This window comes from Microcaecilia unicolor, chromosome 1, assembly GCF_901765095.1.
Source record: "Microcaecilia unicolor chromosome 1, aMicUni1.1, whole genome shotgun sequence".
In the NCBI taxonomy this organism is placed as follows: Eukaryota; Metazoa; Chordata; class Amphibia; order Gymnophiona; family Siphonopidae; genus Microcaecilia; species Microcaecilia unicolor.
The window spans coordinates 525,082,656-525,099,150 of NC_044031.1; the positions used below are offsets into that span (position 1 = coordinate 525,082,656).

The 16,495-nt window shown below is 41.3% G+C and overlaps 1 protein-coding gene across 1 annotated transcript in view; it reads right to left on the bottom strand.

Annotated features, from left to right (window-relative positions):
* Nucleotides 1-1,352: 1,352 nt before the first annotated feature.
* Nucleotides 1,353-16,495, bottom strand: part of MRPS28 (mitochondrial ribosomal protein S28) — a 220,672-nt gene continuing 205,529 nt past the window's right edge. The window contains exon 4 of the mRNA XM_030189682.1: nucleotides 1,353-1,646. Within this exon, the coding sequence (XP_030045542.1) occupies nucleotides 1,493-1,646 (154 nt within the window). The 3' untranslated portion in view covers nucleotides 1,353-1,492. The remainder of the gene's footprint in view (nucleotides 1,647-16,495) is intronic.

The following is a 16,495-nucleotide window of genomic DNA, read 5'->3' on the forward strand; positions in this document are numbered from 1 at the left end:
TTATCAACAATAAAAACTAAGGGCCCCTTTTAACAAGCTGCGGCAAAAGGGGGCCTGCGCTGGCGTCATGTGCTGAGGCCCCTTTTTACTGCAGTGGGTAAAAGGTAGGTCTTTCTTTTTTTCAAGAAATGGCCATGAGACAAGTGAAGCACTTTGCCGCGCAGCCATTTCGGGGGGGGGGGGGGGGGAGCCCTTGCTCCCACCCATTGAGGTGGTGTAAGGGCTCCCGAGCTAACCCAGCAGTAACTGGGCAGTGATTACCGCCAGGTACAAACTGGCGCTACAAAAATAAATATATTTTTGTATTGATGACGGCACACTGGGGGTGGGTACTATCGCCAGGCTGCTGTAGTAGCCTGGCGGTACTTCCTTCTTAGCGAGCACTAAGCCCACTTTGGGCTTACCGCCGCTTTGTAAAAGGGGCCCTAATGCTCAAAACCACTCTACTCAAAGAGAAGTTTGTTGAGTCAATAATAAGAACCCTATCCACTGACTCTTCCTTGAAGATCAATTTTTAAATAAATTAAACCTCAAATCGCGATAGTGGGTTAAAAAGTTTCTTATACTCCCCTATGTTATTAGGAGTCCTAAGACCCTGTTTACTAAGGTGCACAAGCGTTTTTAGAATGTGCACAAAAAAAAAAAATGCAAGCAAAATAATACAAGTGGAATACAACTCTCAGGATACAATATACAAACATTATCAAGGTATTGCCCCTACATTTTGAGAAAAACAGATTTGAAAACCAACCTCATAATATGCCTACTTTAATATCAAACATTTTTTCTTTCTTGTTCTCAGCCTTTTAGATAAGACCAAAGATTTGACTCATAAGCTGACCTCCTGGTATTCTGATAGAGAATGACAGCATGTAGAAAGTGGGTGACTAAAAACTTTAATTCAACTCATTTGGGATGGCAGTTTGTTTGAATATAGCTATACTGGGAAGATTTAACCTCCCATGAAAAAAAAAAGTCTCTTAAATTTGTATCACTTCCTAACTTCTTCAAAAGACAGACCCTTAAAAAAAACCAAACAACCCCCCCCCCCCCCCCCACCAGACTATTATCTCTAGACTATAATGCTATGAACTGGTCTTTGAAGTTTGTCTGTAACTTGTGAGGAAATGCCTGTGCTATAGGAACCAAGGCATTCATTTGGAACACAAAAGTTGGATTTATCACAGCCAGCTTCACAACAGTCTGTAGACAACTGTCACAAAAGGGATAAGATTTTTCAAATTTATTTTACAGGGCTGGAAACAATGTTAGTGCCACTGTCTGAGAAGAACCTTGTATGTATAATATGTGAATGAACATGACATGCCAAAGAATCACGGTTACTTTTTTTCACTTATAACTAATACTGATCTGAAAATATATATTTAAAGTACTAATACAAGGATGTTTATTAAATGATTCAAAAAAACAAAACAAAACATTGAATTACAAGGAAACAGAAGTACATAAGGCATAAAATTAATTTACTCCTCTATTCTCTTTGTTTGGATTCTTTACTTTCTAGAAGCCCCAGTAACATTGCATCAGCCTCCAGTAAAGTTGTATCTGTAGCTCCTCCCAGAAATCTTGAGGCAAGTTCCAAGTCCACCAATCTCAGCCGCACTCTGGTCCCTTTTTGATATTTTCTATCAAAACAAAAGTATGTATTTTATTACAGACAACTGCACCTCAGAGATGAATTTCACCTGCTACACATAAGATAACACAGTAACAAATTGGACCACAGATGAAGAACAGTTGGCCCATCTAACCTGCCCAGCTGAGTTTCTTCCTCTCTGGTTTTCTGTTACTTTTGCTAGATTAGTGTATAACTTCCCATAAGCAAACACCAGCAGAAACCCCCAAATCATTTCTGAATTGTTCTGTCAGTTCTTTCCCATCAAAGGTCTAAAAACTATTACAGTGATGGCCTCCTACACCTCCAATGATGGGTCATTTCAGGCTTTATCATCTAATATAATAAAACACACCGTGAACGTTCTAATGAGGACAACGTTCTGTGAAGCCCTGAAGCCCTGAAGCCATCTGACGTCACTGAAGCTGTAGGGTTCGTGGATTCGTGGTGTGAAGCCTCCCTTCAAGCCAGCCAGCCAGCCGTCTCTGCCCCGCCCTCGCGACAAAACAAACAAATCCGGAAGCGAAACGTCAGGGAAGGAGGCGGCGCTCCCGACGTCTAGCCTTCCCTTCGCTGTGTTCCACCTTCAAAATAAGGCGGAACACAGCGAAGGGAAAGCTACACGTCGGGAGCGCCGCCTCCTTCCCTGACGCTTCGCTGCCGGAAACGCCACGGAGGTAAATTGAAAAAGAAGAAAAAAAAAACAAAACGATGCATGGATGCGAAGGGGGGGAGGAGAAGAGGGCGGGCCAGGCTGGGACATGGGATAGAGAGGAGCATGGATGCGAGGGGGGGGGGGTCATGGAAGGGAGAGAGGGGACTTGCTGGAAAAGGATGAATGGAGGCGGCAGGGGACAGAGGAGCATGGATGGGCATGGATTGCGAGGGCAGGGCTCAGGGAGAGAGGGGAATTGCTGGAAATGGATGAATGGAGGGGGCAGGGGACAGAGGAGCATGGATTGGGAGGGCAGGACTCAGGGAGAGAGGGAAATTGCTGGCTAGGGATGAATAGAGGAGACAGATGGGCATGGATGGATATGGATTGCAGGGCAGGCCTCAGGGAGAGAGGGCAATTGCTGGATAGGGATGAATGGAGGGGCCAGGTGACAAAGGAGCATGGATGGGCATGGATTGGAAGGGCAGGAGTCAGGGAGAGGGGAAATGCTGGATAGGGATGAATGGAGGGAACAGATGGGCATGGATGGATATGGATTGCAGGGCAGGCCTCAGGCAGAGAGGGAAAATGCTGGATAGGGATGAATGGAGGGGGCAGGTGACAGAGAAACATGGATGGCCATGGATTGGGAGGGCAGGGCTCAGGGAGAGAGGGGAATTGCTGGAAAGGGATGAATGGAGGGGGCAGGGGACAGAGGAGCATGGATGGGCATTGATTGGGAGGGCAGGGCTCAGGGAGAGAGGGGAATTGCTGGAAAAGGATGAATGGAGGGGCCAGGGGACAGATGGCCATGGATTGGGAGGGCACGGCTCACACTCTCTCTCTGATATACAAAGTCTTTCTGACTCTCACTCTCACACACTCTGTCTCACACTGTATCACATTCACTCTCTATGTGCCACACAGTCACTCACACACTCGCTTGGTCTCATACACTCACTCAAACAGAGAATCTGTGTCTCACACACACTCTCTCTCTCGCCCACACACACACACTCTCTCTCACACTGTGTCTCACATACACACTTGCACACACTCTCATTCTCACACACACACTCTCACAAACACACTCACACCCAGACTCACTCTCTCTCACACACACTCACACTTTCACTCTGACTCTCAAACAGTCACTCTCACATACACTCTCCCAAACATACACACTCCGAGGAAAACCTTGCTAGCGCCCGTTTCATTTGTGTCAGAAACGGGCCTTTTTTACTAGTAGTTCTCTAATTCTTACAGGGCCAATTCTTAGGGAGTCTTAATTTAATTAATCTGTATTCAAAAATAATGTCAAGAAATTAAACTTAACTGTTATCCTCTATTCCCATTGACAGGAGTTGAGAATACACAGCATGTGTATACAAATTTTTCATTGTCCCCACTTCCCTCCCTATTTCCCTTATTTTCTCCCTCCCCTTTTCTCTCTCACTTATATTACACAGTAATCCCATTAATATTTATAACATGCCATCTATAAATCATACCCTCTTTCAGTCCTTCACTATTTCTACAAACGTTTCATTTTAAATGGGTAAGGCATTTAAGACAGTACTCTACTGAGTTGCATTATCAGTGGCCCCAGAAAGTGTTCCCAGATAGCTACAAAGCATTTAATCACCCCCCCCCCCCAGCTTCAATGCTATCTATTGTTCTATGCGTAACAAATCATGAATTTGATTCCTTAATAATGTGAAAGTAGGTGTTTCGTAATAAATCAGTGCAATATGGTTTATTACAAAACAGAAAAAGGGTGTTGGTAGCCATCAAACATGTCTTTCTGACAAATTATTATTCTGCAGACCACATATCTACACCATCCTCTTTGTCCAAGAGACACATCCCTAGTGTTTTGGGAATTGAGCCTCTCAACATCCCTTCTAAATGTGTCCATGATTCAGTCACTGTTGGGCAATTCCACATACAGTGGAGAAAAGTTCCCTCCATACTAGTACACTACGCAGTTCCCCGATACTTCTTTCCATACTTTGCAAGTTCATCTAGGATGCATATATAATCTATGTAGGATTTTAAAAAGCATCACCCTAAGCTTTCTACTGAAGTGTCCCCCCCCCCCCCCAAAAAAAAAAAATCCATACAAAAAATAATAATCTGTATATTCACATCCTGCAAATCTTGAGCCCATTTTTGTACTGTTTTCCAGAAGGGGGAATGTACATATTTATGAATATATTCTTTATGAAATTGTCCTTCTTGAGGCCACATGCGGTCAAAGCTTGATTTCTCTATGACTTCATGATTATGAGCCAGGATCCCTGAAAGATAATAGTGCATTTGCAGACAGCGATACATATCCTGCTCATTCAAATTGTATTTAGTTTGTAAAGTTTCAAAAGAGATACTCTTAAGGCTCACTCTACCAAATATTTCACTCATCCTAAGCTTCCCAGATTTGAAACCCCATATCTTCCATGTTTGGGAGAAAATTCTGGTTGCCCTTAAAGGGCAAATAGAGAGGAGCAATCTCCTGTACCATGTATTTCCTGTGGACCACTCTCTGTGCCTATCGTACTGATTGGATGAGCCAGGGGCGTAGCCACGGGTGGTCCTGGATGGGCCCAGGCCCACCCACTTTTGCTACAGGCCCGCCCCGCCCGCGACAGCCCCCTGCACTGACCTGAAGCGCGTTCTCCCTCCAATCCAACACCGGCGATCATAGCCAGCCTTCTACCACGTCCAGCCAGCAGGAAGTTGCAGAGTAGGCGGGACGCGCCTGAGAAGAAGCTCCGACGACGCGCGCTGGCAATGGTAGAAGGCTGGCTATGATTGCCGGTGCTAGATTGGAGGGAGAACGCGCTTCAGGTCAGTGCAGGGGGCTGTCGCGGGCGGGGCGGTCGCGGGTGGACACAAAATGTGGTGGTGGTGGCGGCGGGCAGGGGGTGGACGGTGGAAAGAGGTCTGTGCCCACCCAGTCCACCTCCAGGCCCACCCAAAAATTAATCGCTGGCTACGCTACTGGGATGAGCGGATGGTTTTTCAATTTTTGTGACAATTCAACCCCTTTTGCATGCAATACATATGATAAATAAGGTCATATTATTGGCTTCTCTAAATTCAAATAACAAAATTGAGTTATTCCCCATACCTTATCTTGAGCTTGTCTCAAAAGGCAAGCAATATTGTAACTTTTAAAATCGAGCATCCTAGTCTCCCTTTCATCTTGGGAAGCTAGAATAAGGGCAGCTTTAACTTTCAGTCGATAAAGTTTGTTCATCTGATTGGGGATGGAAACATCCAAATATTTGAATTTAACTGACTGCAAACAGGTTCATTCCATCCTATTTCTTTCCTTATCGTTTAACCCTAAAATGAATGAATTTTCAAAATTTACCTTTAGGCCTGTAAAATTTCCAAAACATCATAGGTGATCAAGCACCCGGGGGTGGAAGGGGATGGAGTGACCTAGAAGGACCACGGTTTGTCAACAAAGAGGGCCATTTTAAGTTCATAATTTTCTACCTGTAAACCCCTTACTGCCACATCTTAACAATCTTTGAGCCAGGGATTTCGTACATAGGACAAAAAGTGTAGGTGACAGGGGCCATCCCTGTTGCATGCTACGCTCTATTGCAAATGGCGTTGAAACCCTGACGTATCTCATAAAGAAGACTAATTTCCTGGAAAATCTCCCCTTTTAAGTCATACTGCCCCAATATCTACCACATATATTCCCAGGAAATGCTATCAAAAGCCTTCTAAATACCAATGCTAACCAACAGATTCCTTTCTCTGGGTTTGTGCCTCCATTATTGCTGTTATCACACACCTTATAATAACAACATATTTACATACCGTCCAACCCATGAGTTCTGAATGGTTTACAAAAAATAAAAAAATACATTAAACAAATTAAAAGGGAGTAGAAATACAAAATAAAAGCAACTGCAACATTCAGTATTTAACATATTTCTGAAATAAAAGTCTCAAGTAGCTTCTTAAACCATAATAAATAAATCCTCATCAGTAATTCAATGGGCAAAGAATTCCATAAAAAGGGAGGAGCAATTTCAGAAAATAACTGTTTACTAGTTAGTTACCTTTTATTTAATACTTAATGCCAGATGGAAAAGAAAATCAAATTTTTGATGCTAAAAGTGATACAATGACTAGAGTACTAAGGGGCCCTATTACAAAGCTGTGATAAGCACTAATACATGTGTGCATGCTTCCCACACACTACAAAATAAACTTTATTTTTTAGTGCTGGAGTGGGTTGGAGGGTGTAGAGTAGGCGTGTTCTGTGCTATTTGGTTAGCACAGCTATACTGCCATGTGCTAACCGATTAGCATATGGTTAATGAGTGAGCCCTTACCACCTACACAAAGGGAAAAATTAGCACATAGCCATTAATGTTGGAAATAGAAAAATCGGCCATTTTACCCATGCGATAAAAATGACCTTAGCACGTGGGAATGCCATGCATAAGCATGCACTAAGGCCACTTTTTTTTTTTTACCACAGCTTAGTAAAAGGGCCTCGAAGTGAACTGACAGCTAATAAGGTCAACTACCGTTGAGGCCCTCAGAAAATGATAATTTGACTACCTTTCATGAATATTCCACTGATTTCATTTTGGCTAGGTTTGCTAGATGAAAACCGGCCTAAATATGCAGAATGCCCCAGAAATTGGGAGAAGACACAGCTTTTCAACAATATTTACTTTTAGAGGCCTATTAGTTAAACAATCGACATAGGCCAAGTGCTATGAGTTATATTGAAGAATTTTGTCCCTGACTAAAGAATTACAGCAGGCTAGACTAGAAATGGGCAGAGGTTTGATGATGACAAACAAGGAGCAGTTTAATATATGACTCAAAGAACTCTGAATAAATTACTCCATTAGAGGGCACAAAGAGTGCTACTCTATAGTAAGTACAAATTTTTCAGTATATCTAGTGAAAATCTCAGGATGGCTTAGGTTCATTTCATGAGTGCAAAGCACAGGAAGAAGTCAGATACACACTAATCCAGAGATCAATAAGTCTTCCAGAGGCATTATCAACAGCTAGATCAGATGGCAGAAATGCAGTTCTTTCATAATCTGAAACTACTTAGACTGAGGTCAAGGACTTGGTAAGGTCAAATGCACCTGTGACTGGGGTGGAGCTTATGCAAACCGTGAACAGTATTACTATTCATAAAACACTGGGGCCAGATTGATTGCCAGCAGAATTTAAGTAAAAGGTATCGCATTAACAGAATCCTATGGACTTATTTCACTACTCAATATAGATCTAAGATTTATGTGAAATTAATTATATATACACCGCAAGAGGTTCTCCTGAAGTTGGTGTATCACTGAGTTTCATTCAAGGTAGGACTGCATTTATATTATCACGCATTGATTACTGTAATGTGTCAATATTTGGGTCTACCAAAAAAGGTCCTAACAAAGCTCCATTTGACTCAGGATTGTGCTAAGATTATTCTGGGCAAATCTAAATTTGACAATCTCCACTGTTTCAGGGCATGCTAGCATTTTTAGCATGCGCTAACCATGTAGATGCCCATAGGAATATGTGTCTAGAAATGCTAGCAAGCCTTTGTAAACAGGGCCCATAAAGTTTAAGCTATATAATATTTTTTAAATTTGCTTTGATGAAATTTACATTTCCCAAAAACATAAAAGAAAAGCAGGTGGAAACGGTTCCAAAATCTCAAACATTTACAAATAATTATGGAAACAAATATTATTGACCACCAACCCACATCATGGGAAGTGGAGAGAGAACTTGCTAAAGAAAACAACTAGAAAAGAAAAACAAGATATCAAATCAAACTCTCAGGCTCAAAAACATTATTATAAATCTTATATCAACTACCTAACCAAAGGCTATGAATTAAGAACCATGCTCCTGCAGGATTTTTGGATATCATATTGCAATAGCTGTCTAATATAGCCTGCATTTTCATATTTTCAGAAAAGTTCCTGAAAAATAGAGCAGCAGCAGCTTCTGACTTCCTGATTGCACATAACTGGTTCCACCATTCAAAAAGGTGAGCTTTGGGTTGTCTTTCCAATGGAGTACAATTAAATGAGTTGCTATAGCCATCGTTATGTTGAATAGTTTGGTATGTTTTCCACAGATATTTAATAATGCATCTGTAAAAGTGTGGTGGTTTTCTCTCTCTCTCTCTTTTTTGTTTTTTAAACTGTGATGAATCAGAAAAAAATATACTGTGTCTCTTGATAGGTTACAAAACACAAGGGAATCTTAGAAAAAAAGAAGCTCCCGAAATCATAACTACTTGGTTCTTAATAGGTACAATAAAGTTTGTATGATTTAAGTTCATGCATTGGTATGAGATAAGTACATAAGTAATGCCACACTGGGAAAAGACCAAGGGTCCATCGAGCCCAGCATCCTGTCCATGACAGCGGCCAATCCAGGCCAAGGGCACCTGGCAAGCTTCCCAAATGTACAAACATTATATACATGTTATTCCTGGAATTGTGGATTTTTTCCCAAGTCCATTTAGTAGCGGTTTATAGACTTGTCCTTTAGGAAACCGTCTAACCCCTTTTTAAACTCTGCCAAGCTAAGTTTAAAAAGGGGAAATGGGAAGGGAAATGGGACTTGATATACCACCTTTCTGAGGTTTCTGCAACTACATTCAAAATGGTTTACATATATTCAGGTACTTATTTTGTACCAGGGGCAATGGAGGGTTAAGTGACTTGCCCAGAGTCACAAGGAGCTGCAGTGGGAATCGAACTCAGTTCCCCAGGATCAAAGTCCACTGCACTAACCACTAGGCTACTCCTCCACTACTAAAATTAAAATATGTTTTTGATATATTTTTTGTAGAACTCTCTTCTTTTTGGATTTCATGCATCATTTAAGACATTATTCAGATTTGAATTCCATCAGTGTTTGAGAGTCCCAGTTGGTTATGGAAACGGCTTGTCTTTTGACTCTCTCCATATGAATTAAGAACATACAGTGGCTGTCTATAGCACTGGAAGGCTACCAGTATACTTGATTCTACTTATCAGTGGAACACTGTACTTACATTCTACAAATATGAAGTGGCAGCACGAGCTAAATATGGAATAGTGGAACATTTTGTTAAGATATAGAAGTCTATAAAATGAACTTATGCAAATTAGAACTTAGTGGGAGACCAGTGAATATACATTTATGAACATTCCTCCACCTGGTTTCTGTTATTTGTTTCATGTTTAATCTGTTCTTTCCTATGCAACTGTACTATTATAAACCCAATAAAAGCTATTGAACTGGAACAACAGAGAGGGCCATTCTAAGTCATCTAAGAGGTTATGAATTATTCTTAACAGTTTTATCACTCACATATTAAGTACAAAATAAGACATAGGTCCTTACAATCTGTAATTACAAATGTATTAATAGTCTATAATACCAAGCTCTAGTAACATGAGTCCCAAAGAAAACTGAATTCTTAGTACATAGTACATAGTAGATGACAGCAGAAAAAGACCTGCACGGTCCATCAAGTCTGCCCAACAAGATAACTCATATGTGCTAATTTTGTGTATACCCTACTTTGATTTGTACCTGTGTTCTTCAGGACACAGACCATATAAGTCTGCCCAGCACTATCCCCGCCTCCCAACCACCGGCTCTGGCACAGACCGTATAAGTCTGCCCAGCACTATCCCTGCCTCCCAACCACCAGCTACGCCTCCCACCACCGGCTCTGGCACAGACCGTATAAGTCTGCCCAGCACTATCCCTGCCTCCCACCACCGGCTCTGGCACAGACCATATAAGTCTGCCCAGCACTATCCCTGCCTCCCACCACCGGCTCTGGCACAGACCGTATAAGTCTGCCCAGCACTATCCCTGCCTCCCATCACCGGCTCTGGCACAGACCATATAAGTCTGCCCAGCACTATCCCTGCCCCTAACCACCAGTCCCGCTTCCCAACACCGGTTGCTCTACTTGCGATTGATTAAATAAAATAATTATTTTAAAATGCTGTTGTACATGAGTTTGGAGACCACACAGATTTCCATCTCGATGGCAAGGAAGGAATACCTATATCTTAAGGCAGTAATTCCCAAACTTGGTCCTGGAGGCACCCCAGCCAGTTAGGTTTTCAGTATATCCACAATGAATATTAATGAGTAATTTGCATGCACAGCTTAACTATTCTTTAAGTAAAAAAATATATTTTCTCCTATTTGTTTTAAAAGTATTTCCATGTAACTTCATTAAGTGTCCCCTAATCTTTGTACTTTCTGAAAGAGTGAAAAATCGATTCACTTTTACCCATTGTACACCACTCAGGATTTTATAAACCTCAATCATATCCCCCTTCAGCCGTCTCTTTTCCAAGCTGAAGAGCCTTAAACATTTCAAGCTTTCTTCATATGAGAGGAGTTCCATCCCTTTTATAATTTTGGTCGCTCTTCTCTGAACCTTTTCTAATTCCGCTATATCTTTTTGGACACACAGCAATACTCAAGGCAAGGTTGCACCATGGAGCGATACAGAGACATAATAATAGTCTTGGTCTTATCTACCATCCTTTTCCTAATAACTCCTAGCATCCTGTATGCTTTTTTTGGCAGCCGCTGCACACTGGGCTGAAGATCTCAGCATATTGTCTACAATAACACCTAGAACTTTTTCTTGGGTACTGACTCCTAAGGTGGACCCTAGCATCAGGTAACTATGAAATATCAATTTTGTGCTTCTATGAAAACTGGTGTGTAAGGGGTCAACTGCACAAAGCAGCAGTTACAATCTCAAATGAATGCTGGGGGTAACCTGCACAGAGTGATATTTACAACCTTAATCACATTAGTGGGCAGACTATATAGGGTCACTTTGGTCTTTATGTGCCATCATCTACCAGATTACTATAACTGTATAATTTATTGATACCTTCTCTGTGTTCTGTATTTATTAAGTTAAGATGGGGTATGAAGCCCAAACACGTTCTTACTGAAGAAGGTCTCCTTAGCAAATCAGCTGATACTAGTAACAAGTACTAAAGAAGCAATTTCTTAAATAGCACATAATGTCCAGAGGACAGGCAAATCCAGTTCAGGACCACGACATGTTATATATTTTATGACATTTTCACAAACTAAGAACTGTTCCCTTGATAATTTATCAGTTTCCAAAAGATTTACAGAGCTAGTAAAATAATAGCATCAATGGTTTCTTGTTACCAAGATTTTCCTACAGCATTCTTAAAGGAATACGGACAATTCCCCCCCCCCCTCCCATTTTTACTATTCCACTGCAAATGAACAACTCTCATACTCATAACAGGAGAATATCAAGTGTCAATTTTTAACCAGAAAACTGATATATCTTCAGATATTTATACATTACTCCCCCTCCCCCCCCCCCCCCCCCCCCCACACACACACACCAATTCTATACATTTTTGCATGCTAGGTCTAAATTTGTGCATGCAGTTTATAGAATAAAGTCAAAATGAACACAACTTATTTTAATAATTGGCTGTTAATTGGAGTTAACAGTTAATTATTGGCTTTAATCCGTGTTAACTGGTACATATTAGCAGTTGTGTTTGCAACTTCCTTAGTCGCCATTCTAGAAACTGTGTATGCAAATTTTATCACACAGAACTTCTAGGGGGTCGTGGATATGGGAGGGGAGGGGCATGGGCAGGTCAAGGGTGTGCCTAGCAGTTACACATGCAGGTTATAGAATACTAGGAGTTAAACGCTTAACTGTCAACGGGCACAAGCTCTTACACCGGGCTTTGAATTGTCACTACTGAACGCAGGTTTGGTAGTTATCCAAGTTGTGAGCCCTACTGCTGTTCCGGGACCAGAGGATCTAGCCCAATGGGTTAAATTCTGTTCTGGGACCAGCAGTTGGTAAGCCCAGTGCTCCACCTGTGATGACCACCGTTCCCCAGGAGTTGAGCCCCTGGGTGCTTGTGGCCAACAGGACAAGGAGGGTCTTAGGCGAGAGAGTAGAGAAGATGAGATACCACTAGCAGAATGCAAGTCCAGACACGAAACAGCGACAGGCACAGGCTCAAAGGAGAAGGCTCTAAGTTTCAGACAGGCAGCAGGCAGAAGGCGGTGTCGGGTTTGGGCTCAAGGATGCATGCGGACAGCTAGTTGAAAACAGTGTCAGGTTCAGGCTCAAAGGAGCAGACAGGCAACTGGAAGAAGACAGCGTCAGATTCAGGCACAAGGATACAGACAGGGACCGCAATAGTCGCACCTGAAGCCTCCAACAATGTGTAGCTGAGGCCCCAAGGCTCGGACCGGTTTCCCCTGAGCAGAAAGCGTCTGAAGTTGAGGGAAAGAACCTCCCCCCTCCTGGAGATGAGAAGCTGTACGTGCTGAGAGCTGCAGCCAGAAGAAGACACGGGCACGAGCCACAACATCCCGGTCTCCTCCCAGATCAATGGCGCCACGGCCGCATGCGTCAAATGCCCTGCGCCCAATTCCAGACCCCGCTCGGTGAGTGTGACAGACATGGCCTAACAGGCACAAAATGTGACAGCAATTCTGCATGGAACTGCTGTTATAAAATTCATGCTTAGTGTGCATCATCCCAACACCTAAATTTTGGCGCTCTTCCTTGAATCTACCCCTTTAGACATATGTCTGATAAAAACTCACTTTTGTTTTATACTAAATTAAACCTGCATATGAAGCCGAGAACTTGTCACTGATTCTCATCTCATCTCATCAATGGCATCAATTCTGGAACCAATACATTCCGGCCTATTACAGGCGTCATATGAACACCAAAAATATAATTTAATCAAGGCTGGAAAAATCCTGGAAGCTAGGATGCATGTTCACTGATGGATAGAGGCCTAAGCAAACAACTTACTGTGGGCTAAAATAGATAGCATGTAAAATATTCTGCACTAACTGCTTAGGGCAGAGACTAGATATAGACCACACACTGCAGTTAGCGCATTATAATTAACCACACAAGTGATAGCACATGCTAACACAGATGCAATTAACACTTCTCAACAGGAGACATTATATGAATCTGCGCTAACTGCAAATTAACATGTATTAAGAGACTTTTCTATGTGGCAACTGCTGGGGACATGCAGGACCTGATCCCAAAAGTTACCTGCTGCCAACACAGTCAGCAGGAACAGTGGAAGAAAAACTGCTTTGGTTCTGGACTAGAAAATAACCACCATTGTGGCTAGTCCCAAGTGTAAGAGGAATTGCTCAAGGGATTAAGCAGGAAAGGAGCCATCACTGTGTTGGAGCTGGACAAGAATGAAGCTGTAGCAGATGAGAGGCTTAAAAAAAGGAAGCGAAGAGCAAAGAAGGTCAACATAAAAAGCAAAATTAGTTTAAAAAACAAACAGAAAAAGAAAAAGCTATGCAGATATTTTATCTCCTGGTTCTTAAAAATTTGGGAGGGTACCTTTTAATATTTTAATCAATAAACAGAGCAGAGAGGATCTGGAAGCCACAAAGCAAAGGCACAGCAACAACAAGAAAAAAAATAATTAAAAAAAGATTCCATTTAACACGGTGGCATCTTCTAGGCAAATGCTCTCCAGAAAAGACATATTTTATAGAGAGCAATACACTTGTACTATCAACAGATATTTTCAGAAAGTTCTAGCAAGCATTCAAATCTGATGAAAACAAATTAAGAGTGATCATCAAGTAAATCAAGATTAGAATTTCTAAGAGTTTCTAGAGAAATCTTCCTCCCTTTACTCTGAAAAACATTTTGCAGATCTATTGCAGCAGAAGGTATCATGCAGAAAACTAGTGTGTCATTAAAGGGGAGGACAGTATATCACTAAGTCATTGGTACCATAGCTATTAACTGTTCAAAGAAGTATAGTACGGACTCCAGAAAGCAGTTGGCAATTAACGACTGTGTAAATTTTATACTCCAAGTCTTATTCTATCTATCAGATTAGTGACTAATTAATTACCTTAATGCTAGAGAACTTCAGATAAATGTCAGATCATCAAAAACAAAAGTGAAAAACAAGAGAAGAAAAAAAATCTTTTTCACCTTCATTAAAGAGACAATGATAATGCACTAACAGCGTGCTGGGAAGAGGCCATGGGTCATTTTATTTTGGATGAAATTCATAAACCATAATAAGCTTTCCATAAAGTTGTAATCACTGTTCTCCAGCTACACCTGTTCTACTTTTTGTATAAAAAGTGAAAATTAAACTTTTGGACATAAAATGAAATATGCAATCTCTTTTTATTGTATAGAACAAGTTCTGTAAGTACTTTACTACTACTTATTTCTATAGTGCTACTAGACATACGCAGCGCTGTACACTTGAACATAAAGAGACAGTCCCTGCTCGACAGAGCTTACAATCTGATTAGGATATAAGCTTCTAATTAGAATATTAAAGTCCTTCTGTCACTAATGATCTTGTTGAATCTTGGGACTACTGTTTTTACTTGTGCATGGGAGCAATTCTAGACAGTAGGCAGTAACATTTACTTAACAATTACGTGCGTAAATATTTAAACTGTTAGCATGTACGTATGTGTGCACATACGTGTGGATATGCCAATATTCTGCTTAAGTGTAATTATGCGTATATCTTACATAGCATATACTGTAGTTTGCAGGTGGGCATATATGGAAAGGGAAGTGTCTGGGGGAGTATGGGTGGGGTGTACAGTTGCATGCATAACTTATAGCATACTCTAAGCTACGCATGTATTACCACAACTTAGGTGCACACACACACCAGAATAAGTATTTATGCCTATATTATAGGAGTGTTTTTTTTTGCTGTTACACTAGTATTCTATAAAGGAAAGTGCATTTCTTTATAGAATAGGCTCCTACCAGGCGCCTTTTGGCCATCTAAATTTTAGGTGCATAGTTATAGGATTACCTCAGATATGCAACTGTGTCCTGGATAGCTCATTCTTCTGGTCACCTGTCCCAATTCCACTCATTGTCATTTATTTAATGTTATTACTGTATATATTCGAATATAAACCGAGATTTTTGGGCCAAGAAAATGGCCCAAAAATGGGAATCTTGGGTTATATTTGAGTCTCTTTTCAATCCCCTCCTCCCCCCCCAGTTGTCAGCATTTCTTCCTCTGTAAGGAAAAAGGGCCTCTGCATATGGCACTATATAACAAAGGTATATGGTATTATAATATATGGCACTATCCAGCATTACCAGCCTGATACTGAATGCTGATCTCATTCTTCATGCAGAGAAATGTTGTCTAATAAACCTAAGCCTTGTATACAGACAAGAGAACACTGCCAAGTCTGCCAATGTAACAGAATAACAATCTTGTTATCAACACTTATAGCCAGACCAGCAAAGGACTATCGGAATTTACTTTGCAGTCAGAGAGGCACTGTGGATGAAAAACAATGCACATTGTTTATGAAACCCTGGCTTATTGTCAAAGTGACCCCTTCAATGTGGTGCCAGTGAGACAATATTGTGGCCCCTCGAGTCACAACATTTGGGATAAACAACGTTATTTGTGCATTGACAACAAGGCCAGAATGCATGTCACTAACTTAGCTTCACCTCATGATTTCTATATAAAAACGGCTGTAGACCTAGGAAAAAGGCTTCCTGTGAATCACCTGATATGAAGTGCAGCACCTGCTCTGCTGTCTGACTGACCTGACTGAGGAACTTGTTGCCTACCTGCCAAGACTCTTGCCACCTACTGGTCATCCGGGCTGTCTTTATTCAGGTTGTATAAGTGCTGCCATTGCTCTTGGGTTAGGGGCACTGGCTGAACTAAAAGACTCTCTCAGGGTTTCTGTGTGTGCATGTTTGCTTCAGTCTAAATAAAGTAAGACCGTGTCACTATTCTTGCATCTCTTTCAGTTTATACTGCTAACTAAATAAACCATATGCTATTCTTATAATATCTGTGGGGTGCTGTGTTTGTTCTGTTTAGTTTTAACAGAAATCCAAGAAGTAGGGGTAGACCAAGAAATCTTCACAGCCATAAGTTAATAAAAGCAATTTTATTCAACACAACACATGTAGTTGACCCGACATAGGACTGTGTTTGAATGGAACAACCGTCTGCTTCAGGGGTCTGATACAGTTAGAAATCACAAAGTATAAGTGCAGAATAAGCCGCTAAGACGCAGTGAAAACTAGTCAGACGCTGTTGAGTCCAACTAGTTTTCACTGCATCTCAGCGGCTTATTTATTACCA